The following is a 24,156-nucleotide window of genomic DNA, read 5'->3' on the forward strand; positions in this document are numbered from 1 at the left end:
TTTGCTCTTGAGACATTTTACTAATAAAATACGTTGTCCATGTATACAGTAGAGCTCAGTGAAAACAGTCAGTCTTTTACCCAAGTTGTATTTCACCTTTTGGAGCATAACATGACAGCTAGAGCAAGAAGAGAAGGACTTCGAGAGTTGGAATGGGCAGGTCCAGAGCCTGGACCTAAACCCATGCAAAATCAATGCCTTTGCAATATGACAAATTTGTATATGACCCCTTTGCAAGGAAGTTTGTTCAAATTGAGTTATGTCATATTAATGGACTCAAATACTAAAAGACTGAGTCATTTTACTTTATTTTAATTGTATTCAGGTAGACTGCATTTTACAGTGGTTAACTTCTCTTATACTTGGACAACGAGTAAACATGTTTAAGTGACTTAAAACATTGCTGTGGTGTTATTTCAATTGACATAATTTCCTATGGGAAAATTTGGTTCCACTGTTTTAGTTTAGGTGTGAATGTACTATTTGGGGGCGAGGGCATCCTCTTTTATTTTTCTATTCAATTGTAATAATCATAATAATAACTTATCCTGGTGGATTTTTATTTTACATGACAAACACCTGCAATGGTAGAGAAATATTAAAACACAATTTAAAAAATAAAGTATAAAAACAGGGATTAAAACAAACTAACAAACTTTTTTTTATCCGATATAGAAATAAAATAATTCCAATGTGATCTAAAAGACACATCTATTGGTGCTCAGTCACACATGTGTTTGTATTGATACTTTTTTCATTTTTTTTTAAACATGCTACCAAAAGGAAGACAGCACTGCCTTGCTAGTGAGTTTATATGAAGTTGTACTTATTGATCACCTTCAGTCGAACTGGCGACAGCAGTTCAAGCAGGAAGTGAGTGGGTGGAGCTTGTGGAATGAGCCAATCAGCTGCTATTACTACTACTGCTGCTTCTTTCCGGATGCCAACTTCTTCTCCCATTCGTCCTCCACCAGCTTGTAGAGCTCCATGGTGGCCCGGGCGTCTTCCACCGAGGAGTGGCCACTGTGCCCCGTCTAAGGGCACACAGATCAGTCGCTGTGATCAGTCAATTTTTATTTTAATTGATTGATCGATTCATTGAGATTCTGACCTGGATGTCACGATTAAAGATGGCTTTGGTGAGTCTCTTGAGTGAAGCGCATGCCTTCTCCTCGAAGCCGGCCCGCTGGTTGAGCAGCGGGATGCGTGACGTGTCCCGGGTCAAAGCGGCTGGGTGCGAGTACTGCAGGACGTGGAAGTCGTTGTGAACAGCGTGGCCAATCACTACCTTGCCTGCCAGGAGCTTCAGGATCTGTCGGGCGGATCGAGCAACGTGTTAAACATTAAAAACATTGAATTGACAGTTTATACTGCTGCCATAGGGGTGCATATTTTTTACTCTACATGAAGGAAAATCAAATTAATTGGTAATTGAATATAAACCCCGTATGGCTCTTATGTCCGCAAACTAGTGGAGCCAAGGTTTCAAAGCAAACATGGTGAAGCGGCATTTAACTGTTATGTTGCGGGAAAATGGACTAAGTTGCCAATAGAAGTGACATCACCACCAAGAATAACTGCTTTCAAATCCAGATTAAAAAGTATGGTTTTTTTTTCATATTCCTTTGATTAGGATCTTCGGACAGAACAATTAAGGCAACAACAGGAAGTTAAAAGTGAAAGAAAGTCAAAGAGACTTGTATTGTCAAAATTAAAAAAAAGATTAATTAATCATTCACTCATTGATGAAATGGCGTTTCCCTCACCTCCTTCCTGGCCTGGCAGTAGGGTGTGGCTTTCCTGAGGTCCCGGGCCCGGATGCCACTCCATCGCGTGCGGTAGTTGGTCACAGGCACAGAGGGGTTTATGAACTTGTCATACACTACGTCGCCCTCGTAGGACACGATGCTGCAACGTCCCAGCTGGCTGACGCTTCCCTTGGGACCCGTGCCCACCATCTCGCAGTCCATGGCGAGGTACTTGCTGGGCACGCCGGACGGTTGGCACCTGGCGACCGGGATTGGTTTAAAGTTTGGTTTTGAGGCTTTGGTGTCGGCGTTCATCGTGGTCAAAGAAGGCTGCTGGTGTGAGGAAGACGAAGACTTGTTGGAGCTCCCTGCATGAGGTAAAACCTGGTTTGGTATAGCGGCATGACAGGATGGATGCTGCGTGGACTTGACCCTTTGCTCTGACGTCTGTGTTAACTTCTTCCTTTTGCATTTCTGGAATTTAAATGCCACATTGTGTTGTTGCGTCTTGTTTAGAACGCTCTTGTGTGTCGTCTTTGCTCCAGATGATGAAGAGTCCCCAGGCAGGTACACGTTGAGCATGAAGTCTGACATCTTGACAGCTATTTAGTCAGATCATTTCCATTGTGGCTAAAAACAGTTAAGAGGATATGAGCTGTGACAAAAACAAGTGTAAAAATGTAAACAAAAATTTACCTGGGCAACTTTGTTGAAATGAATTGAGGACCTTCATTTTGACAAAAGTAGTGCTTTGTCATCAATTAATTATGTTGAAGAGAGTTGAGGTACTTCATTAATACAAAACTATTGCTTTTCTGTCATCTGATGTGGCATCTCGGTGCCAAGGAACTATGTTGGAATTGATAAGAGGAGCTTCGATTTCGACAAAAGTAGTGCTTTGCCACCACCTTGAAGCATTTATAGGCAATTATAATCCTTTAGTGGAGGTGTCGTCACTGGCCCATTAGTTTATGGGGCAGAGTGGGGACAGACTCACTGCGTGCCCCTAAAATAAGACAAGAAATATTATGCTTTATTCTTGACACCTCGAAACTGGTCACATTGTGTAAAAAAACGCATACTACACCTCCATTAAGTTTATATTAGTGACGCTTCTTCTCCTTTTTTTTTTTACTTTTCTCATATTTAAAGTTGGAAAATCACCATATTATTATCCTTTAAAACTATTGTTAAGAAGGCCTCCATTAGTCAATATTGAGGTTTTGACGTCAAATAGCAGAATGGCAATGCTAGCTAACGCTAACGGACGTATACCCTCATTTACGGAAACTCAATCGTTGCATACGACACAACATAACATCGGACAACATCTTGTAATATGTTGTGGACATGAATAAAATATCAAGTTCGATTGTGTTTCTATTAACTATTAAGATAAGAAGACAAAACAGACCTGTAGCATATTGTGGAACCCGGTGTTTTGGACAAACGACAAAGATCCACTTCCGGGTTGTGTTGCCTTCAGGGAACACAATTTGGTGAGGTCTTTAAATTAATTTAAATATAATTACCATAGGACACATTGCAGTGGTGCCATTTCAATACAGTGTAGGAAAATGATATATACAGTCGCAATTTATGTTCTGTTTGTATTGTATCTACCTTTTGTTTTGCCATTATATGCTAAGCTACTTAAATTTGTCGGAAGATACTGAACGCACCACTGGTCTTTTGGAAAGTTAGCTCGGCAACTCGCAACTAAAAACACACTAACTCCGCATGATTCTCATCACCGTGACTGGTTAAACTACGCTATAACGTCTCAGAGATGTATATGAGTAATATACACGAAGCGCGCGGGTTAACGTACTAGACCTTTTAACTCATCTTTAATTCAAGAGTGGCTTGTTTGTGGTTAGCATTTCGCTAGCTGACTTGCATGTTGAGTGAAGCAACAAGAAGACAGAATGTGGGAAAGTTCAAACCTTTCTGCAGAGGAACAGCAAGAGTTGGCCAAAAGAATCACTTCCTTTCTATCACAGTATAGATACTTGTCAGAGTCATACATCATTGTGAGTAACATTTGTCTGACTGTATGATATGAAGTAAGTCTTCAAATTGACTCCATGTTTTTATTAAAGGAGTTCTTCACTGAAGATTTGTGGCACAAGTTGCCTCTCAGCTGGCAGTCTGTGCTGCAGCATCTGTCCTATCCTCAGATAGCAGAACTGCTACTGCTGGATGCTGAACATGGACACAGGAGGTACACTGTGTATGTCTTACATAAAGTAGCTTTAGTAGACTTTAACCTCATTGTCTTGGCTGCCACAAAGAGAAACGAGGACTGTGTAATGCACAAGATGTGAGCAAATAACAATGGCACTTCCTAACAATTGACCACACTACTACTATTTCCACTTAGTACTTTTACACACTCTTATCACGCTCTGCTTGAAATCACTCAGTTTTCGGGGAGCGGTTCTGTCATACTGTTGCCGTGCATGGCTTCTGTTACCATGACGACCAAGCGTGGTCCTAGAATTGTTGACTTTTCCCGACCCTTCTAAAGACAGTTTTTGAATAAAAGCAACTAGCAACAAATCAAGCCTCATTTTGTATACAGTATTGAAATAGTAAGTGCCGTCAAAAGTTAAATCCAATTAAACAGTTTTTAGTAAATGTAGTTTACTGGATTTTAATTAAAAAGTTGAAACCACTGTAACGTTATGCAGTTTAAACATTTAAGTCAGTGGTTTTATTTTCTAATACTCGCTTTCACAATCACTGTACTAATGCATACATGTCTTCTTCAGGTATTCAAGTGTGTGGCCGCTGTCCCTCTTGGCTTTCCGGGCCACTGCTCATTCACTTACCTTTCCCAGAAGAAGTTACGCGCGGTCACGAACCTTCGCCAACGGTACGGCTCCACCCGAAGAGTTTCGGGAGAACCTGAACCAGAGCTCGCTGCTAGGACACGCCTTCCGCAAGCACGTCAAGCCCAAGAAGCAGCATGAGATCCGCGAGCTGGGCACGGTACTCATGAACTGTCATTGATTGTAAGCAGGATTTCAAATGTATTAAAAAGTGGCGTAATTTTTTATTGCATTTCAGTTGGTTAAACAACTTTGTGAGCGGACTGAGTGCAACCGAGTCGTGGATGTTGGGTCTGGACAGGTAGTGAGATGTAAAAAAAAATTAACACTGTATACAAACTATAAGATGTATAAAGTCCTGCCAAATCAACATTCTTCCTCTCTCCGGCAACAGGGTCACCTGACTCGTTTTCTGTCGTTCGGGCTTGGCTTGGCGGTGACGGCCATTGAGGCCGACCCTGCCCTTGTTGCCATGGCAACCAAGTTTGATGGAGAGTTACTGCGTGCCTTGGACAAAGAGAGATGTAAAAAACAGGTCGTTTAAATTAAAAATTACATAGATACTGACCAGGGTCCAACATTAAGAAGTATTCATGATATGATGAGTTTCAATTAATTTAAAAAAATATTTAGTCTTTATATTGTATTATTTATATTTATATATTATACACCAATTGTTCTAATTTAATTTAAAAATGAAATATAATTAAAAATAATAAGTGAATCCTAATCCTGATGTCACGCATTACTAAATTAGAACAATTTTTAAATACTACCATGTCATGCACTACTACCGGTAATTAGCCTTCAGACTTCTCATCAAGTAACATAACATCTTAAATGCTATGTCCTCCTTTGTTCTAATCAGAAGTGTTCCTCTGAGCCATCATCACCACAGGCGTGTCCTCGTCATGTGACAGGTTGGGTGGACCCCAAGGCGTCCTGGGAGGTCTTCATGCAGCAACTGGGCACAGACCACGCTGATAGCAAAGATTTATTTACTCCCTGTAAAAAGAGACTCCGGTGCCCTGAGCACACTGCAGAGGTAGCAGCCCTCGAAGGGGTCGTCCGGCAACAAATTGTCCTCACTGGTCTGCATGCGTGCGGGGACCTCAGCCCCACCCTTCTCCGCCATTTTGTCCAATGTCCTCACATACGCGCCATCACCTCTGTGGCGTGCTGCTACATGAAGCTCACCACCAAGGAGCAGCCTGCACCTCCAGGTGTGCTCGGATTCCCCGATACGTCGCAGTCAGAACCCCTTGCCCGGGACTTTGGCTACCCGATGAGCGCACACGTGCGGGGGCTGCAGGGATACCAGCTGTCCTACAAGGCGCGGGAGGCAGCCTGTCACGCCATGGAGGACTATGTGGAGAGGCTGCGCGAGGAGAGCGCGCTGCTGAGGACGCACTGCTACCGCGCAGCACTGGAGGTTTTCATCACAGACAACAGGCCGGATCTGCGCAGGGCGGGAATACAGACGGTGAAGAAAGCCCACTTGTTGACCTTTGATGAGTGAGTCAATCAAATGCCTCCATACATTTGGTAAAGCTGCAACATCATAATCAAACTGAAATGACAAGAGTTGTACAGAGCCAGCGCAGTGGTTAAGCAAATCTCCTGCAACCCCAAAACATGTCAGGTTCCTTGAAGAATTGAAATTGCTTTAAATTATACACTATAATATGATTTCAATTTGCAGTACTGAAATGTTGTTTAGTTTGCAGCACCGGTTTTGATTTACGGTACTTAAAAATAAGTAAAAACTCAAAATTAATGACCATATATAGCCTACTACTAGTTTAATTTATTTGGAAATTTAAATTAAACATAAATTTAAAAACCTATTGAGCATATTTTACACTACTACTTTACTACTAAGGTATTTTGAAATAATACAAACTGCTGTATATTACCAACTACTAATTGCAATTTAATTCATTGCAAAGTTAAACAATTATTTGAAAATCTAATGAATAGTGACAATCATTCATTGGATTGAATTTTATTTAATTAATTTAAATTAAATTAAAATGTAAAAAATAATGAAAAATGCTGATGTAATATACAACACAATCTTTTAATTTAACACAAATGTTTATTTGATTTAAATAAGATTATTAGATATTATTCAAAAATTGGAAGAAAAAAAAAAAAGCATAAATAAATCCCTTGATGTTTTTCACCATGTTGCGTCTCAGGTACGCCCGCTTAGGTCTGGCCCGCGTGGGCCTTCCCCCTTCCTTGCCTTTGGACAAGGGGCGCTTGGAGGCCATGCTGGCGCAGCAGCACCGAGTGGTGGTCTTCTTCAGCCTGGCGCTGCTGCTGGCTCCCGTGGTGGAGACGCTGGTGCTGCTGGACCGCATCATCTACCTGCAGGAGAACGGTGAGCCACGGCTGCCTAAATGGGTCTGTGAACAATCCATTTCTGACTAATTGTACCGTCCCCGCAGGAGTGCACAGTCAGCTGATTCCTCTTTTCGACCCAAACTTTTCTCCACGGAATTTTGTGCTGGTGGCTCAAAAGACTCCAGAATAGAAGTCTTCAAAGGATTGTACAGTATGTTGACTTCAAGCTAAGGTGATTTGAGCCTCACCTTTTGGAGTTTTTTTTAACAAAATAATTCTGCGTGATGTGTTTTTTTAATTTACAATGTATTACAATACACGGACAAATTTGTGTGTGTGTGAGTCATTACAAAGCATCATTACTGTCTTAAAAATGGCATGGACCAACAGATTTGTTTTGCATGGTAAAAGACTTCATGTTGATCTTAAAGTGGAAGTCAACCCAAACATATTTTTTCAAGAATATGTTCACTGCAGGCCCACTAGTTGAAACAAGGCATCCTGATTAATATTGTGTTTGTGGAATATGAGGTGAACAGCAAAATCCACCCGTTTTAGCCATCTCCGGGGGCGGCCATTTTGTCACTTCTGTCGACTGAAAATAACATCACAGACCCTCAGGGCTCTGATAACGACCAATCATTGCTCAGCTTCACAAAACAGTTGAGCTGTGATTGGTCGTTACCTGAGCCCTGAGCAACTGTGATGTAATTTTCAGTCGACAGAAGTGACAAAATGGCCGACCCCAGAGATGTCTTAAAACGGGTGGATTTTGCGATATTCCATAAACACAATATTAATCAGAATGCCCTGTTTCAACTGGTGTGCCTGCATAGAACACGACTTCCTCTTTAAGCACGGCTGCAGTCGTTCAACCCCAAAAAAAAAAACATTTACGAGTTGAGGTTTGTTTGATGGTGTATCCTGCGAATCTTGTGTGTAATCTGTTGTTTTGCTTTTTTTGGAGAAACCAGATCCCCACCCCACCTTTTGCCCCCTAATGCAAACACACGTACACGATGCTAAGAACATGTTGCAAGCAGGTTGAAGTCCACAAACAGAGCAAATGTGTTCTGCTGTTAAACAACATTTGAATAGACTTTGTATTCACGAGCTGGCCCTCAGAGACGACCGCCATGTTGCGTTTCTTCTTGGTGGCGTTGGTTCTCATTCGGGCATTTGGCGCCAGGGACGAACGCCCCAGCTGCCGGCCGCTGACCGCCTCTTTCTGCCGGAACGTGGGCTACAGCACCAGCCGGTACCCGTCCGGAATCCAGGGCTTTAGCGTGCAGCAGTTGAGTCAGATCGTGGAGACGGCCTGCTCGCCGAACGCTGCCACGCTCTTGTGCCGTGTGGCTTTCCCAGAATGCTCGGAGGACGACGCCCGTGTGAAGCCGTGCAAAGCCATGTGCCACAAGGTGAAGAGCGAGTGTGATGCCGCCCTCAAAGCCAAGCGCATGGCCTGGCCCAGCAAGCTGCAGTGTGATGCTTTGCCCGAGTCCAACTGTGTGCAGGTCAGTCGCCAACACCATCAAGTTACAGCTGTCACAATTTGCTTTTGGATGCGTTTGCTACATGCACAGATCCACTACTGTACAGTCATTGGCAAGTGTAAATTAGATACTTGGTGATAATATTCATATTAATAATAGTATATTAATATATTAATAAGAGTAATATTCGCATTTCAACGTCACCCATCTGTCAAGGAATACCAGACTCTAATTGGAACTCATTTGGACGTTTGTAAGTACAAGCTCTGAAGTTCATCCAAATGGTTGAGTTTTTGTGGGTCCTTGAGATTTTTTCGTGCATCCTGTTATGATGGACATCTCCACCCAATTTTATGCCAGTGAGTAAAACTAGTGACAAGGATGAATGGTTTGTTTAACTTAGAGGGGTGTGCAACGGAATTAAAACAGCTGCTTCACACCAAAATGGCCGACTTCCTGTTTAATTACAGGCATGGATCCTTGAGAGTTTCTTTGTGCGTCCTGTCATGATAAACATGTCTGCCCATTTTCACGATTTATAAAATTGGTGTCAGCATCTGTTTTTTGTTTTTTTTCCAGTGCTGTTCATCTGAACGCAAAAAGGCTGCTTCAAACCAAAATTCACTACTTCTTGTTCAATTTAGCACATTTATTGGTGAAACAAGTGCCAGTCGCAAATTTTTTTTCAAACTTTCACCGAGGGCGCTATTGACTGACTTTAAGGTGGTCAGCTATCCAAATGTTGTTTGTACACTTTCAGGCTCAACAACAACCACAACCATCATCCTCTCCTGCTGATCCAGCCAGAGCATGTCAGACCATTACGATTCCTTTATGCAAAGACCTCCGGTACAGCCAGACAATCATGCCCAACACAATAGGCCACACCACCCAGGACGAAGCGGGCCTGGAGGTGCACCAGTTCTTCCCTCTGGTCAAGATACAGTGCTCGCCACAGCTGAAGCCCTTCCTCTGCTCCGTCTACGTTCCCGAGTGCAGGGCGGGAAACGCTCGGCCTCCGTGCAGAACTCAGTGCGAGCAGGCCCGCGCTGGATGTGAGTCCACGATGAACAAGTTTGGCTTCGGCTGGCCGGAAAGTCTGAATTGTGAGAATTTTTCAACGTATTCCTGTGAGCAGGTATGGAGAAACAAAGTGGCTCGGCAACAGACTAACTGGCATTCACCCACATTTGCTTTTCGTTTTACCGTATACAGGAAAGTCAAAATTTTAAAGTTGTGCGCCTTCATTGTAGTAGCATGCTGCGCCATAACATGATGGGCACAAAGGTCTACTAGGTGACTAATACTTTGGTCCCCGACAGTAACAGAACAGAGAATGTATGCTTGTGAGTTTTGTTGCATGCTCTTTATGAGTTGCTGGTTTGTGTATGTTGAAGTAGCAGTCGTCTAAAGGTTTGTAATCACCATAACATCTATGCTAATTTCCGTTAGCTCGTCCATAGTGTTTCGCATGTATATTAAGTAGGGTTGCCAACTGTCCCGTATTAGTCGGGACGTCCCGTATTTTGGGCTAATTTGGTTTGTCCTATACGGGACCTATCAACTCTTGCAAATACAGAAAACTACAATCTACCGAATATAAGATGTCCTGTAATATAAGATGTTTTGGATGGCGATCGATTGTCAATAACGACGGACACAGACGGGTTGGCTGCTCAATGTCTTTTACTTGTATACTTGCTTGAACGATATTGCTGGTTCTTAAACAGTGATAGCACATTACAGCGCTCCTAACGGAGACTCTCGGTACTACACATGACAGATCCAAGATCAGATAAAGCGTCAATCTCAGAACAAGCGGCAATCACTCCACCTGTCATGTAAGGACTTCTCTCTGGCTGCGCAAAATGACAGAAGACTGCTTGAGTCAGTCACAAGCAGCCAGAAATATCCATCGAAAAAATATATTTGGTGAGTGACACTCCTCTTTTACATTTCAGATTTCTTACACACGTTTTTTGATGAAAAGAGCCAAATTGAGGTTTCATATGAGGTGACATATCGTCGCTGTCCTGTGAAAAACACTGTCCATTTTTTTCATTGTTTTCAAATTTTTACGTGAATGTGGTTTCAGCATTAACGTGAAAATTTGGGGGAAAAAAATAAAAAAAATTCATACATCATGCTCACGCCACTGTGGCACCATGCACCTGTCCCTTATTTAGGAGTGAGAAAGTTGGCAACCCTAATATTAAGATAGCAGACTTTAGTTAGACCATATTATATGGTTTGGTTTGAACAGTGTGGTGTTTAATTACAAACATTTTGGGGGAGGATTTGTGTGCTAGTGTTACAGTGAACTTGTCAGCAAGAGAGTGAGAACAGGCAGGAAATATGTCAAATCTTGTTTTAATAAATGTGTGTTTTAATAAGTTTACATGTGTTGAAAGAACATGGAGGGGCAACTAAATAAATAATACTAAAGTACTACTAAAAAGGATATATTTTTAGGGTTTCTCTATAACGCAGATTTTCACCTATCATGGGTGGATCTGGACTGTATCCCTGCGATAAACGAGATTTCACTGTAGAGAGTATTGAGCTGTTTATTCATGACTGCTAGTTGACATATAAGACAATTGAACATTGTATATTCAAATACCAATATGTCCCACCTGGCCATGTTTTTTCATCGAAGGAAAGTCAGCTAGCTTACTGCGAATACTTAATTTGAAACCCCATAAACGGGCTAACGGAAGATAGCGTAGATGTAACAACTGCTGTCTGCTACAGTAACACACTTGGAGAAACAACACATACAAATAGAGCATATAATACACACAGGCATAGACAACGTGTGCCCGATGAAGTGGGTATATTAATGTCTCCATGTAGGATCCCGACAGCAATTCTGAGACGACGACATCAGGAATGTGCGAGAGCATCACGGAGCCTCTCTGCAAAGATCTCCAGTACACGGAGACCGTCATGCCCAACATCCTGGGTCACAAGTCGCAGGTGGACGTCGGCTTGCAGGTCAACGCTTACTACACCCTGGTCAACATGGCGTGCTCGCCCCACCTCAAGACCTTCCTGTGCTCCGTCCTTACCCCTGAATGCAATGCGGGAAAAGCCCGGTTGCCCTGCAGAACCTTGTGCGAGCTGGTCCGCTCCAGCTGCGAGCCGCTGCTCAGCGAATTTGGCTATGTTTGGCCCGAGTCGCTCAAGTGCGACACTTTCACCACTGCGTCATGCCAGCACGTAAGAAATAGAAGTTGGGCAACACTTTGTTTTCTGAAAAAATAAACAGCTAAAAATGGATTTGTTTATAAGTACATTATACATGCTTGAAAATAATTTCTGTAAAAGTCTGAAAACTATATTGCACTGAATTGTGGAGACACAGTGTTTCAATTTGCCAGATTTTTTTTTGGACACACTTCAATGTGGTGTGTCAAATTTAGGAGACATTTTAATTTCACTTCACAGGAGCTTTAAATGAATAGCAGCATATACAGTAGTGGACATGAATGATATATTTTATACGTTCTTTGCAGTTTGGCGTGGGTGAGGGCGGTGGCATTTGCGAGCCACTCACCATCCCCATGTGCCAAGGCCTGTCCTACAACCAGACCCTGATGCCCAACCAGTTGGGCCACGCCACCCAGCGCGACGCCGCAGCCAAGATGTCCTTCTTCCACTCCATCGCGGAGACCACCTGCTCGACCGACATCCGCCCCTTCCTGTGCGCCGCCTACGCCCCGCGGTGCTCGTACGGTCGGGTCCGCCGCCCCTGCCGCAGCTTCTGCCAGAAGGCCCGTGACAGTTGCGAAGCACGCTTGAGTCGCTTTGGCGTCTCCTGGCCCCAAGAGCTGCGCTGCGATGCCTTCCCACAGGATGCCTGTGTCACCGTATGTATATGTATAGTTATAATTATAACGCGGTACCTAGACTTATGAGTGCCCCAATTTACGAGTTAATGCTAACACATACCGATAAATGCCATAGACGGGCTAATGAAACTGTCAGCGATATTGCACTAGTTATCAACCTTTAAGCATCTTATGTTTTATATACAGTCCCCTCTGGATGTATTGGAACAGGAAGGTCCATTCCTTTGTTTTTGTTGCATATTGAAGACATTTGCGTTTGAGATCAAAAGATGAATATGAGACAAAAGTTCCGATTTCCAGCTTGTATTTCATGGTATTTATCTGAAACTTGAATTAGGATCTGAACCCCAAATGTCTTCCAGTACAACAAAAACAAATGAATTGACCTTGCCGTTTCAATACTTTTGGAGGGGACTGTATGTGTTATACTGTCCCCTAGTGGCCAAGGCACACATTGCACAATACCCATTGAATTAAAGCATGTATTCTTGATGCCAAAACTCTTTGAATTCTTGACATTCTGTAATTATTGTATTACTGTATGGTCTAATTTCTGCCAATAATATTGATTGTTAATCGATTGTTGGAGTTCCATTTGTGATACTATAATGAGTACTTAAATTAATTACACTGCAAGAGTGAACTGCGGTTGATTACACAACATTATACACAACGTAATACAACACTAAATTATGTTAATGATGTGATTAATAATCGTATTCTTCTGTCTTTCGCAGGATGACAACAGGTCAGAGGTAAACACACACATCAAATTGTCACTCACAGACAAAACATTTGGTACACGCAAAGGGGGACACCAGTTACGACAAGTGAAAAGTGAAGAAAACTCAAAGAGAACAAATGTGCTCATCGGGCAAAAGTAAAGGGACACCTACAGAAAGTCTTGGGACACCAAGACTGAAGGAATGAGGAGTTTGGACAAAAGTATTGGGACAGAAAGAAAAATATGGCATTTGGACAAATGTATTTCGACACGTTAAACTATGTTCTTCAAAATTAATGGGACACTTAGAGCAAGTGAAAAGTGAAGAATTCCTAATACAGTTGTCTATATATTGCATTAGAAACAGCTGTCAGAATGATTTATCGTTTTCAGTGTTACACCTTCTGTGGTTAAAGAAGGTTGCTCACATTTGCCATCAATTCTTGTGTGTGATCACAACAGATTTTGAATGCAGAAGGCGTGGCGGCCCGGTTGCAGGCAGGAGGCCACTCGGTTCGCGGAAAATGTCAGTTCACATTTTCTACTTAATTTTGCTTTCTTTTTACACTCATGTTGGTGTTTATCTTCCCAAACAGCGTTGACCATCAGGACTGCACGCTTGCTACTGACACTCGCAGATGTATCCTTCTCTCGTGTGTGTATGTCTATTGTATGTGTGTGTGTGTTGTTTTCCTGAGCCGATTCTCTCAGGCAGACAAATCTGGTGACCTGGACACGGTGGAGTTCTTCAAGCTTGACCATTATGTGGCGGCCGCCAGACGTGAATACTTGGACAGCTATGAGAGGAGGCAACCACCGTCTTTCTCTCAAGCCAACATGAATGAGGCCCTAACTGTACGGGGTAATGCTTTTTCATTAGTTTTGCACAAACCAATGATTGAAACAGTTTTTGATCATGTTGCTTTTTGCAACAAATAAATAATTGCAAATGTTTATTTGAAATACAGTACATTCATCTGAATTTAAAATGTTTGCTCTGAAATTTTAATAGAAATGTAGATGTATATACATGTTTGATTTGAAATATTAAAAAAATCATACAAAATGTTATATTTTGGGGAAAAAAATCAACAAATCAATACATTTATCTGAATTAAAAAATGGTATTATTTGCTGTGAAATATTACAAATTCATTATATTGATATTGATATTATATTTTTAATAAATCTCTGCATTAACATTTCAACAGGTAAATTCTGAATGACATTTTTATAATTTTTAATATTTGATTAGGAAAAAAATAACATATTATGAATTACATTTTTTAAATTCTTAATATTTGATTAGGAAAAAAAAAAACATTATTCTGGTGCGTTTAATTCACCTTCCGGGGCACCGTAGTTCTCACAAGGCATTTGTTAAAACTTTTTTTAAATGTCCAGCACTACTTCAAATTTTTAGGTTTTGAAAGTTTGCAGCAACAATTTGCACCGCTTACTTTTAAACAACAGAGGCTCAAGTAGTGACCCCTACGAGACACCAAGTTAAACAATTCGGTGCCCTATGTTTCCACCTTTCCTGCAGGGTTTGAGTTGGACAAGGACAGCTTAAGGACGCTGTGGTTGGAGTACAGCAGCCAAGGGACGCTAGCGTATGACGATTTCATTGCTTTGCTGACACGAATGCAAATTCTTAAAGGTAACAAGGTTACTTTTCATCCATGTAATCGAAATAAGAATTCAACGTAAACTGACACAAGCTCAATTTAAACATTTTATTTGTCATTATATGCTTGATTGCAGAAACATGCATACACAAGAAATATCTAGCAATTAATAACATTTAAATGTGGTTTGCTTCACTTTACTACACTTTTACAGTTATATTTATCTATGTATGTAATTAATATTCCAACAGGTCGTTTCCAAACGCACCTCCTCAGTTTGCCGTGTGACTGCCAAGTGGCCAGCTTCTCTTTCAAGCAGGTGTGTTGACTGTCACAGGACACTTCATTAGGTGCACAAGCCAAAGTGATCCAATACTGCCTTTACAAATAGTACACACTTTTGATATGTCCACTTCTAACATTAGCTTCCAATGTTGCAGTTAATGTTAAACCTCAGCAAGACCAAAGTTAGCTTCGATGTTAGCTTCCAAAATTGGCTTCCTATCTAACGTTAGTTTCTAATGTTAGATTCCAACGTTAGCGTCAACATTAGATTCCAACATTGCCTCCGTTGGCTTTAACATTACACTTAGCTAGTTTCAAATATTAGCCTCCAACATTAGCTTCCAATGTTGCCGCCGACAATTAGATTATACAATTTTGCTTCCAATGATCCCTCTAACAGTAGCTTCCAGTGTCCACTTACGTAGCTAGCTTCCAACATTTACTTCAAATAACCGCTTCCAATGTTAGCATCCTAAGTTAGCTTAATGCTCTCCGAGTTTCTCTGAGTTACCTTTAACGTTATTTTAAACAATTTATCTTCCTATTATTGCAAATTTTGAGTTCAAATTGAATACAGCACATACTCGGATCAAATTAGATTGTGTACCTTTTGTAGTGTTTGTAGCCTAATGCTTACCTCAACTAGCCATTGTGTCAAGTAAAACTAATACATATTGTAAGTATATTTTTTTTATATCAATATACTTTTTTTTCTCCTTCCAGTTCATGAAGTCTGCTGTCGTCTGAGGACCGACTTGAACTGACAAGTTTCATAGCACCTTTTCTACATAACAATTTAATAGCTAAATGAATGAAAACGTTGATGATATACGTGTAAATACATTTATAGTGCGCGGGTATATTCAGGTGTTAATGGAGAGTGAAAAATTGTGGTACGTTTCACAATTATTGATTGCACAGTGGAACCTCTTAAGTCAATTGTGTTGCATTCCATGTCAAATCTCCGAAAGAAATTATGTTCAGTAATTCCCCACAATTCCAAATCCTAACCCTAACCCTAAACCTAAAAAGGTTTATAATCCCAGGAATGTAATGAAGTTGTTGGCAGAATTACAGAATATTGTTGGACTTTGAAGGTTCCGCTGTTTAAACAAAATACATCTGAATAAAAAAATGAGTCTATGCATAAAAAATAAAAAGGCCTCCCTTCAGCAAATCCTTCCTCACATGCTCATGGTCACCTGGATAAACTGGACGGAGAGAAAGTTTGCTGTTATTGTTGAAATAAACGTCTTATTGGCTGGATTTGCACTACGTGTCCAAGAGCCCAATTCCAATTTGATTTGTTAACACTGTATATCTTATTTACATTATACTTACTGTAATGTTCTATATGACTGTAGTATAACATATATATTTATTGTTCTACCACCCCTGATGTAGCATATTTTAAACGATATTTCCTTTTTTTTTTTTTTTACACTTCATCTAACCATTTTTTAACCATATTTCATGTATACACCTTGAATATTTCATACCTATAGAGTCCACCTAAAGTATTTAAACATTTGATGTTCTGTACACTTAATGTAGCACATTTATATATTTTACACCTCATGTACCATATTTACAAGGTTAGTGTTCAATAAATGTCTAATCTACAATACTTAAACAGTTTTAAAGCTTCCAAACACCCCTATTGTAACACATATTCACATCATGTTTGGCTGTCGTTTACATTTAAAGTGTGTCTTTTTTTAATGGGTCAGTTGAAGCATGCAGTGTAAATCCAGGTTTAAACAACAAAATGGCACACTTACATCGTCGTAATGGAAGTTGGCGGTGCCATTTCTAGATGAGTCACGACGTTGAAAATGATCTGAAAATACAGACACAAGTAATAAAACCGATTTTGAATCCAAAGAATTCAATTGCGATCCAAGATTTTTGTGCGTTCTCACCGGTCAACGCGCGGAGACGGACGCAGCAGCTGACAAAATCGTCAAAGGGGATTCTTCCGTTGATACTGTAGCGCTTCATTATCATGTTCATAGCGTTCGGGCTCAGATTGTAACCTACACACACAGTAAATATTAACAAGGGACATAATGGTATTATATACTATAATACGCATAAAGCTAACATTATACACTTTGTAAATCCAGTGACATACAATACAAGTGGTGCATTGCTACAATGTACAGGTGAGTATTTTTCCCTTACATTTGTGACATTTTATTACATTTTTACATATTTTGGAAGAAAAGTATTGGGGTAGTACGGCTTCTGACCGGCATTTTTGGAAGTCGTGTTGATCTCTTCATTGGTTTGCAATACCTTGCTGCTTACAAAAGACAACACAGCCGCTTCCATTGTTCTCAATGTATCACGTACCCAGAGATTTGATGGCCTGCTGCATCTCCTGAGCCTCCACCGTGCCACTGCGGTCGCGGTCAAAGGACATGAAAATGTTCTTCCAGGCATTGAGCGCCTGCCAGAGGTCCTTGAACTCGGTGAAGCCCATGGTGCCTGACATGTCTCGCTGACACGCGCAAGTCAAGAAACCCGCCACAGCTCTTTCTAGCTTATGAAAAAGTGTTTAACGTCAGAAGGATACATCCAGCATGTTGATCATCAGTCTGCAGGTGTCTATGTTGAAGGCTGAGTTAGAAAAAAAAAAAAAAAAAGGAACGAAAGACAAAGAATTCATCAATTAATTTTCTATAGTGGCTGTCCTCATTAGTGTTGCAGGGAGCTAACTTGGGGTGATAAACAAACAATGGACTGGTTGCCAGTCAATATCAGGTAGACAAGTAAGCCTTCACACTAATGAATAGACGCAAGTGAAACTAATATGATTTGGGAGGAATGTGCGTGAGCGTGCAAACCCCACACAGGATGCCCGGATTAGAAAGCCATGGCAGACATGCTAACTACTTGTCCACTATACAGTAAAGAAAAAAATTATGCAATTCCTATTGTTTCTTACGTTGATAAGTGCCAGAGATGCCAGACTGAGTGAGGCATCGTTGCAGCTCTTCTGCAGAGATCTGGCCATCCTACCAAACCACAAGAAAAAATAAAAACGTCATGATCTACAAAGTATTTGACTAATAGCCGACCGTGTTTAATTAGAATTTACACTCACTTGCCCGGCAACCGCCACAAAGTATTCATAGAGAGGATCCTGCTGCTGCAGCTGAGATACAAAACATTTTGTTTAAAAGACTTTACATGATATGCATCTATGTAAAGTGCTAAGATGAAATACAGAGAACAACATGTTTTAAGTTTAATCAAATAAACAAAAATAAATAATAGGGTCACACACATTTTGAGGTTTGTTTGATAAAAAATATGTATACTAGAAAAAAACATTTTAAGGTTTGTTAAAAGAGAAATAAAAAAATAGATACTGAAAACACACTTTAAAGTTGAATAAATGAGAAATAAAAATACTGAAAAACACATTTTAAGGTTAAGTAAATACAAATAAATTCATGAAAATAAAACAATTCTGAAAAACACATCTTTTAAATTTGCAAAATAATAGATAAAATTTGAAGGTTTGTTAAATACATAAATATAAATAAAAATACACATCGCAAAAAAATGTTTTAGGTTTGGTCAGTTAGAAAAAAATATTTAAAATAACAAAAAATATATACTGAGGGAAAACTCGAAAATTCATGGTTGTTAAATGAAATAATATACTGAAAAACACGTTTTTAAATGTGTTAAATTTAAAAACAGTTTTAAACATGGAGCCCAAAACAGTGTGGTTAAATAAATGTTAAAAAAAAATAGATAAGCTACTGGAAAAAATCAAAAGTACTTTCAATTTAAAAAAAGACAGTACGTATTGTTATTCCCCATACATACAATTACCTTATGTGACCCTTTCGCTATTACATGTGCAGTACATTGGGTGTGTCAAACAAAACCAAAGATCAAATGTCATCGATTAAGTTGGCGCGGTACTGCAAGTAAATCTACAATCAATAATCAATCAATAACCACTGATTATATGTGGTAAAACGTATATAACTGGTTCCAAAACTGCTGAAAAGTAAAATTCTAAAACATTATCAGTACACTTCTGCAGAGACGAGCATGACTTAATTGTGGACATTTCTAGCCAATTTCGTGATTCATTTCGCGTAAAATATTAATGAAGTCGTTAAATAAAATCACACTTTGGGCTATACGGTTACAGTTCGTGCATTTTTTTTACCAATCGAATCTCGCTCCACTTCTACTTCCGCCCCCCTCTTGCACAAGACTCGCACAACCCGGGGACCGAAGCACTTTTCTCGGCGACAATACCTCGAATCCTCGCCCTTCTTACCGTTCCCCCCGGAGCGGCGCCATATCCCGCGTAAGCCATTTTCAACCTCGTCGAAGACTATTTCAAATGTGGACGTCGATCCAAAGTGTTGTACTAGAGAAGTTGTTTCTGGAGAGATTAGTCGCTACTCCTCCCACCAGTTTATTGTTTCTATTCCTATTTTCCGGTTCTGTTAGAGCACAAGCGCCCACCAATGACAAGATAGCGTCCCTTTTCGTCTTCGAGGGCGTGTCAGCAGAAAATTTCGGCGAAACAATAAATTAACCACTCCGATAAAACATCAAAACAATTTAGCAGCTTAAAAATGTGAATCGGTCGACAAGAAGTCGTATCGAAAGGCAGAAAAATAACTTAATTTGTTAGAAGATAACCTATGCACTATAAGGGATTCTGATTGGCCGCGACCGACCACCTGACCTGTAATTGAGCAAGTTTCCTATAGATGGCGCGCTGAAAAAACAGGTATGATTGTAACACACGCAAAGACGAAACACCGACGTCATCCCTCGGAAAAATGGCGGAGTTTGTATTCACAGGAATCAAACAGCGCTGATTTTTAATTGAGTTTCTCGCTCTGTTTGGACCGGTAGCCACTAAGATGTCGGACTTTTTGAAAATCACAACCCCGCGGGAGCGAATGGATCGCCTGCAGGAGTTGGTGGAGTTTACCGAACATTGCCAGAAGCAGATACAAGACATGTACGACGCACTGGGATGGTCGCAGGACTGCGACCAGGATAAGGTAACCATAGTAACAGATAGCTACTAAAACGACAAAAATCTGTAGACATCAAGTCAAGTTTATTCATAAAGCCTCAAATGGCTTTACAAACGACGGTTTATACAAGAATCAAGGGTATCCTCTGGTCTGATCCCTTAACTACATGACGATAGACAATGTTAGTTTGAACAGGATAAAAAGTAGAAGTGGATATATAGACGTCTCCAAGGAAGTGGTTCTCCTTAGAATGTTTCCAAGTCGGTGGGTGTTGAATCCTCCACCGCAGCGGCCTCATTGCATTCAGCCCCCGTTTTGAGCTGGAGGGAAGGTTGGTGTGAGGGAAAAGTAGCAGTAAAACAGGCAAAAATCCACGTCAGAGGATGAGTATATTGTATCATGCCAAACTCACTCACTTCAGTTACAACTAAGAGGAATACTAGCCAGAAAGCAACTTGATTTATTTCTAGCTTCTGATTTTTAGATTTTTTTTTTTCCATGTACAGGTAATGTGAATTATTGTCTTTTAAACCAGGAACCAATGGAGCTGTGTCCCTACGATCCCAGCCATCGCGTCCCTGTGCGCAGCATGGAGAGACATAAAGCGTCATGTTATCTCACAATGATGGGCTACTCTTCTGAGGAGCAGGTAACGCCGTTTTATTGGTTCGTCTTGTGGTTGCGTGTGGCAAAATAACATTTGCTTTGCTGTCTTGCAGGCGAAGATATGCGACACTTCCACATCTTACGTCAACACCGGCGTCCGCAGCTTTATGATGGGTGAGTGACGAGTTCCCTGAGGAGAACACGTTAATTGTGTTTGTGATGTAATATCATGAGCTGCTGTCTTCCGGCAGATAAAAACCTTCAGAACCAGGTGATCCTACAGGCCAGGTCTGCTGCTCCACTCATGAAGATGGAGGGCGTCTTCTGGCAAGGTACTGACATTGTTGTGTTCGAAACTGCCCTTTTGGTTATTGAAAGCACAGTTTCGCTCTGATCACACCAAGCAGCGCAGCTCGGTTCAGTTGAAAGGCTTGCTGAGTAAGTAAAGTATTGCTTTGGGTACCAAGGCGCTACGTCGTAGTGAGTGGAGCTTTATTTAGTGAAGCCATAGCCCTGTCTAATCGATCATTTGTGCTTTGTCACCATCTTGTGACATCCATCGGCAATTATTAATAGTTTTGGTTGTTGCATCAATTACTCTTAGACTTTCACGTTTCACAGCAAGGTTTGGTCCCTATCACTGCAAATATTTTATTTGAAAAGCTTTAATTTATTTAAGAATTAACTACAAGCAGTTTAATTTTATTACATACTTTTCCCAATGTAAACCAGCCAGTCACCTAATCAATGTACCTACCAAATCTTGACTTTTAAATCCCGAACAAGAGTACTGCACTGTTTTGCCACCATTGGCCACTTGAGGGCAGCAGAGCGCTTACCTTACTCAAATCTATTTCCTTGCACAAAATGCTGGGGATGAAGCCATGCTTGTATACATTTTACAACCTTTGATACGTCTGTGTGTCATCCGCTGTGTGTTACCTGCATCACCGGGTTAAGTATTAGTTCTCCAAAGTTCTGTCACTTGTGTGTGCATTACCTTTTTAAAATCATATCATTCTAACCACAGTCGAGCGATGAAGCGAGGGATACTCGTTACTCATTTGTTGCCAACTTAGTGAGTCTTCCGACCCCTTTTGGGACCTTTTTTTTTTTAAAGCTATTAGTAACCATTTTAGCCACCTTATATGGCGTCATTGGAGAGATGTGGAGACTCTGCAGTTGTTGTCAGACTGCAAATGAATAGAGTCCACTCAGAGCCACTACTCAACTCAGCTCTGGCTCATTTAACCATAATTCCCCACCATTAAGTGAGTAGCTATAAAAATGTGATTGTATTTTCACTCAAGGAGTCAGCACTTCACCAAGCCCAGTGATTCCCACCCACTTTGCTGTTGCACATGAGTGGCCAGTTAGAGATTTGTGCTGTGAGAAAGTATCCACTTTCACCACAAGTGATGTATCTGTGTTCATCTATCTAGGCCAGTGACATATGATGACATGCACAACAATTAAATGCTCTTCCACTAGATGGCAGAAGGTATTAACCCGTTTATCCACCTGTTGCCAAACTTGCCATTCAAATAACTAAATAAAAGGTTTGTGTTCAACTAAACAGATTTCACACTGAGAAAATATTTGAGTAAATTATAAAATATTAACTTGCTCGTTTCACAGTTGATGGAGTGGATAGTTCCGTTTCAAAGTAACTATTTAAGATGACGGCACTGAGGCTTTAGAGTGACTCTTTTTCCTCAGTGTCTAATTGATCACTGGTGGTCCATCAGGTCAGTACTCCTACCAGGCCGTGGACGTGCCGCAGAACCACAAACGAGCCGTGTGCGACCTCACTGTGGCTGACCGGCTGGCACTTTACGACCACGTTATCGGTGTCCTCAACCAAGAGAAGGCCGTCGCCGCCTCGGGCAACGAGGAGCTTTACGTAGATCTGGTGTCCAAGCTGAAGAAGGGTAAGACATATGTAGAAATACAAATACCAGGAAATTATAAAGTCGATTTTTCAGGTATCTGTGCTTAACTTGAATGGTTACTTTTCTGAACGCATTTTTTCAAAAAAAACGTTTACTTCCTACATTTGAAATCTGGTTCTTTCTACTCCTTCCTTGTCAAAATGGGCTTGTAACTTTTTTCAACATTCACAAATGATGACTCGACATAAAGACATAAATAGCGAAAGGTGAGATCAACGGCAGAAAAGAATTTGATTGACTAATTTTGGGGATGGCAAAAAAAGGGACAGCAGCAACATGGAGTAACATGAAGCAGGGAGCATTCACAATGAAGTATCACGTTTAAAATCGACTTCAAGAATCGTTTTGGCCAAATACATTTGTCTTGTGCCAGCCTGAAAATCATTAGCTTCTGGTGTTCAAAAATATCCAGTGTTAAAAAAAACAAACATTTTTCCAGATTTTTTTTTCTATCCACAGAAATTTTTTTTTGCAGCACCAGTGTTTTCTAAAAATCCCTTTGTTTTGGTGCTCAATACATCTTGTGGCATCTTGGTGCCAAGGAACTACTGTATGTTGATGTGAGTTGAGGACCTTCATTTAGACAAAAGTTGTCCTTTGTCAGAATCTTGCTGCCGAGGAACTATACTGAAGTGAATTGAGGTGCTTCACTTACACAAAAGTAGTGCTTTAACACTGTATTGGTCCCATGGAACTGTGTTGAATACTTTAGTACATTTCAGATTCCGACTTTTTTTTTTTTTTAACTTTTACCTTTTACCGGTGTTAAATCAGTACTTTTACCTGGGATTTTTTTAACACAAATATCTGTACTTCGACCTAAATATAGAATGTGAGTACTTTTTTCCACCTGTGGAATAAATCATTCCATCTGAAGTTGAATTCTTGGCAAAACAACTGCGTTTGTGTCAGCTGAAGAGCAGAGCGAGCCAAAGACGCATCTGGAACTGATGGCGGAGATGCGGGACTACAAGAGGCGACGGCAGTCGTACCGCGCCAAGAACGTCCACATCACCAAGAAGTCCTACACGGAGGTACGAGCCCCCAGGTGTGAGGTGGGAAGTCGTTTTTATGAGGCTATAACAATCCCGTCGCCTCACAGGTTATCAGAGAAGTCATCCAGGTCCACTCGGAGGAGCTCGCCAGACAGTGGAAGGATGAGCATGAAGAGGATGATGAGGAAAAAGAAGACGAGGAGGATAAGGCCAGAGAAGGAACATCCCAAAGGTTCTTCTAATCTCCTTTTTTCATCTAAAAGCGATGGTCCACATGTTCATTTAGTCCCTATTTGTGTCCAGCAGGCGTCGGCCGGACGAACGACGATCCTTGTCCTCGGAGTCCCGTCGATCACGGAGCAGACGCCACCGTAGCCGCGAGAGGAGTCGCGACAGAGAAAGCAAGAAGAAGAAAAGGAAAAGGTGAATTTGTTTTCCTGTGATTATCATGATGTAAAAAATTCCATGTGTTCTTCTATTAATCTTAACTGTCTGGATGTGCACAGGGACTCCCGCTCCCCAGACGACAGACGCCATGACAGCAAGAAGAAGAAAAAGAAAAAGAAAGATGAGCGAGGAAGGAGTGACAGTTCTTGATCAGATAAATCATGTCAATAAAGTTGTGCAACAACTTCATCGCAATTTTTTCAACTGTAACTAC

At 40.9% G+C, this 24,156-nt stretch overlaps 5 protein-coding genes across 6 annotated transcripts in view; 3 read left to right on the forward strand and 2 right to left on the reverse strand.

Moving 5' to 3' along the window:
• The window catches only part of isg20l2 (interferon stimulated exonuclease gene 20-like 2), a 3,682-nt gene extending 434 nt beyond the window's left edge, over positions 1–3,248 (reverse strand). The window contains exons 1-4 of the mRNA XM_086038994.1: positions 3,163–3,248; positions 1,767–2,378; positions 1,112–1,312; positions 1–1,034 (exon numbers count right to left, since the gene is read on the reverse strand). The exon at positions 1–1,034 is cut by the window's left edge and continues 434 nt beyond it. Of these exons, the coding sequence (XP_085895120.1) occupies positions 921–1,034; positions 1,112–1,312; positions 1,767–2,342 (891 nt within the window). The 5' untranslated portion in view covers positions 2,343–2,378; positions 3,163–3,248 and the 3' untranslated portion in view covers positions 1–920. The remainder of the gene's footprint in view (positions 1,035–1,111; positions 1,313–1,766; positions 2,379–3,162) is intronic.
• A 65-nt stretch (positions 3,249–3,313) lies between these two features.
• Positions 3,314–7,455, forward strand: mettl25b (methyltransferase like 25B). Its single transcript, XM_086038993.1, has 8 exons — positions 3,314–3,781; positions 3,851–3,972; positions 4,523–4,742; positions 4,821–4,883; positions 4,977–5,117; positions 5,451–6,097; positions 6,784–6,968; positions 7,036–7,455. The coding sequence occupies exons 1-8, from the start codon at positions 3,677–3,679 to the stop codon at positions 7,119–7,121; spliced, it is 1,569 nt and encodes a 522-aa protein (XP_085895119.1). The 5' UTR covers positions 3,314–3,676; the 3' UTR covers positions 7,122–7,455.
• Positions 7,456–7,992: 537 nt separating this feature from the next.
• Positions 7,993–16,187, forward strand: LOC147143308 (uncharacterized). Its single transcript, XM_086038985.1, has 11 exons — positions 7,993–8,445; positions 9,185–9,562; positions 11,281–11,646; positions 11,943–12,296; positions 13,016–13,033; positions 13,465–13,528; positions 13,599–13,642; positions 13,714–13,864; positions 14,549–14,662; positions 14,882–14,949; positions 15,639–16,187. The coding sequence occupies exons 1-11, from the start codon at positions 8,068–8,070 to the stop codon at positions 15,660–15,662; spliced, it is 1,959 nt and encodes a 652-aa protein (XP_085895111.1). The 5' UTR covers positions 7,993–8,067; the 3' UTR covers positions 15,663–16,187.
• Positions 14,725–19,634, reverse strand: LOC147143309 (sorcin-like). The gene is made up of 8 exons (XM_086038992.1): positions 19,225–19,634; positions 18,025–18,075; positions 17,866–17,935; positions 17,494–17,537; positions 17,271–17,418; positions 16,838–16,951; positions 16,697–16,755; positions 14,725–16,126 (listed from the first exon to the last, which is right to left on the reverse strand). Exons 1-8 carry the CDS (start codon positions 19,261–19,263, stop codon positions 16,100–16,102), a joined length of 552 nt encoding a protein of 183 aa, XP_085895118.1. The 5' UTR covers positions 19,264–19,634; the 3' UTR covers positions 14,725–16,099.
• A 64-nt stretch (positions 19,635–19,698) lies between these two features.
• On the forward strand, positions 19,699–24,126 carry snrnp48 (small nuclear ribonucleoprotein 48 (U11/U12)). 2 transcript variants are annotated; one of them, XM_086038989.1, is made up of 9 exons: positions 19,699–19,966; positions 20,478–20,591; positions 20,662–20,722; positions 20,800–20,880; positions 22,297–22,479; positions 23,413–23,534; positions 23,603–23,727; positions 23,799–23,918; positions 24,002–24,126. In XM_086038989.1, the coding sequence occupies exons 1-9, from the start codon at positions 19,823–19,825 to the stop codon at positions 24,090–24,092; spliced, it is 1,041 nt and encodes a 346-aa protein (XP_085895115.1). In that variant the 5' UTR covers positions 19,699–19,822; the 3' UTR covers positions 24,093–24,126. The 2 variants fall into 2 exon arrangements, with proteins under 2 accessions (XP_085895115.1, XP_085895116.1); XM_086038990.1 differs by having other exon boundaries at positions 23,802–23,918.
• The last annotated feature ends 30 nt before the right edge of the window (positions 24,127–24,156 follow it).

This window comes from Filicampus tigris, chromosome 8, assembly GCF_054856515.1.
Source record: "Filicampus tigris isolate MCC_2025a chromosome 8, RoL_Ftig_1.0, whole genome shotgun sequence".
Lineage (NCBI taxonomy): Eukaryota > Metazoa > Chordata > Actinopteri > Syngnathiformes > Syngnathidae > Filicampus > Filicampus tigris.